Here is a 1,463-nt window from a genome sequence, read left to right as displayed (position 1 = left end):
GGATTCAGACTCGGTTCCTCTAAGACTTCCTGTTTGGACCCGTCTGCACCAGATAAAGCTCCTTCAGCATCTTTAGCATCCCCAGACGATTGAATCGGACTCTGTTCATCAGAGACCAGCATTTCTGCTGGGTTTTCTCCTTCATCTTGAACATCTGTTTCTCTCCTAAATTCATCTCCTGCTACCTCCAGGCTGATAGTTTCTTCCACTTTCATCTCCTGAACCGGAGCATCCAGAGATGTGACGACCTGAAGCTCCTCTTCCTCATTTCTAGCAGAGTTTGTTCTCTCAACTGTCTTTTCTACGTCCTTTTGAGGCTCTGCTGAGTTTGTCTCTCCTCCAGGAGCTTCATTAACCGTCTCTTCCACCACTGAGTCATTGTCCTGTAAATTTTCTTCCACAGCTGCTGGACTGCAGGGCTGTTTGTTTTTCAAAGCAGCCTTTTGGTTTCTAGTGTTCCTGCTGCTTTTCCTTGGTCTCCCTCTCTTGGCTTTCTGCTGCATCACAGGTTCATCTTCTTCAGTCACCTCTTTCTCAGCAGCATCTAAAGTCGCAGTAGCTTCCTCTGTTTTTTCTGCCTCTTGTTCTGCTTTTCTGTTCTTTGTTCTCGACATATACTTCTTTGGAGGGTCCTCCTCAGTCTTAGACATCTTGGTTCTCTGGCTTCTTCTGGGCCTTGGGTCTACCAAGGCTGTCGAATTGTCTGTTTTTTCTTCCACTTTTTCAGCCCGGGTTTCTTCTTCTCTTGCTGTTGATCCATCCTCCATAGAATCCACCCCTTGGTGAACAACGTTTTCCTCTGGTTTGTGTTCACCGTCAGGTTTAGAAACCAGCTCATTTGGGGCATCGGTTTCTGGACCTTCAGATTCTGTTATGGTCTCATCCATTAAATTGTCTCCATCTATGACTTGTGTGTCGTGAACATCTTTTGAAGAGTCTTTTTCAGCTTCTTCAGGGCCAACGTCTTCTGAACCTTTGGGATCAAAAAGCTTTAGTGATTTACACATAATCTAATAACAGATTAAACTTTTTTTTTCAGGTTTTACCTGAACTGCACAACTCTGTAGTTATGCAGCACATTGATACTAGTATTATATTACTGCTAAACACCAAATGAATTAAGCTTATTCCTTGTAGATTTACATCTACAAGGAATTAATTTGCTTTGACATTAAATTGGGACAATAAAGCGCTCTGGGGATCCAATAGATAAAGTCAGTAGATCATTATTATGGATTATTCACTGATAAACATCCCTAAGTTGTCCTCTTTTAGATTAGGGCTTTTTGCTGCCTACATAATAATTAGTAAATAATTAAACTTTAGAGGCAGAGGTGTCAACTAACAAATACGTACAAATACTTCGTTACTGTACTTAAGTACAGTTTTTAAGTATCTATACTTTACTCCATTACTTATTTTTCTTCCTACATTTTCACACAATTATCTGTACTTTCTATTCC

At 40.9% G+C, this 1,463-nt stretch overlaps 1 protein-coding gene across 1 annotated transcript in view; it reads right to left on the bottom strand.

Moving 5' to 3' along the window:
* The window catches only part of LOC107095502 (serine/arginine repetitive matrix protein 2-like), a 17,603-nt gene that overhangs the window by 2,709 nt on the left and 13,431 nt on the right, over nucleotides 1-1,463 (bottom strand). The window contains exon 10 of the mRNA XM_015391633.1: nucleotides 11-973. Coding sequence (XP_015247119.1) covers nucleotides 11-973 — 963 coding nt within the window. The remainder of the gene's footprint in view (nucleotides 1-10; nucleotides 974-1,463) is intronic.

The sequence above is a fragment of the Cyprinodon variegatus genome, unplaced genomic scaffold (genome assembly GCF_000732505.1).
Source record: "Cyprinodon variegatus isolate N-32 unplaced genomic scaffold, C_variegatus-1.0 Scaffold553, whole genome shotgun sequence".
NCBI classification, from domain to species: domain Eukaryota; kingdom Metazoa; phylum Chordata; class Actinopteri; order Cyprinodontiformes; family Cyprinodontidae; genus Cyprinodon; species Cyprinodon variegatus.
This window is presented reverse-complemented; position numbering and strand designations above follow the sequence as displayed.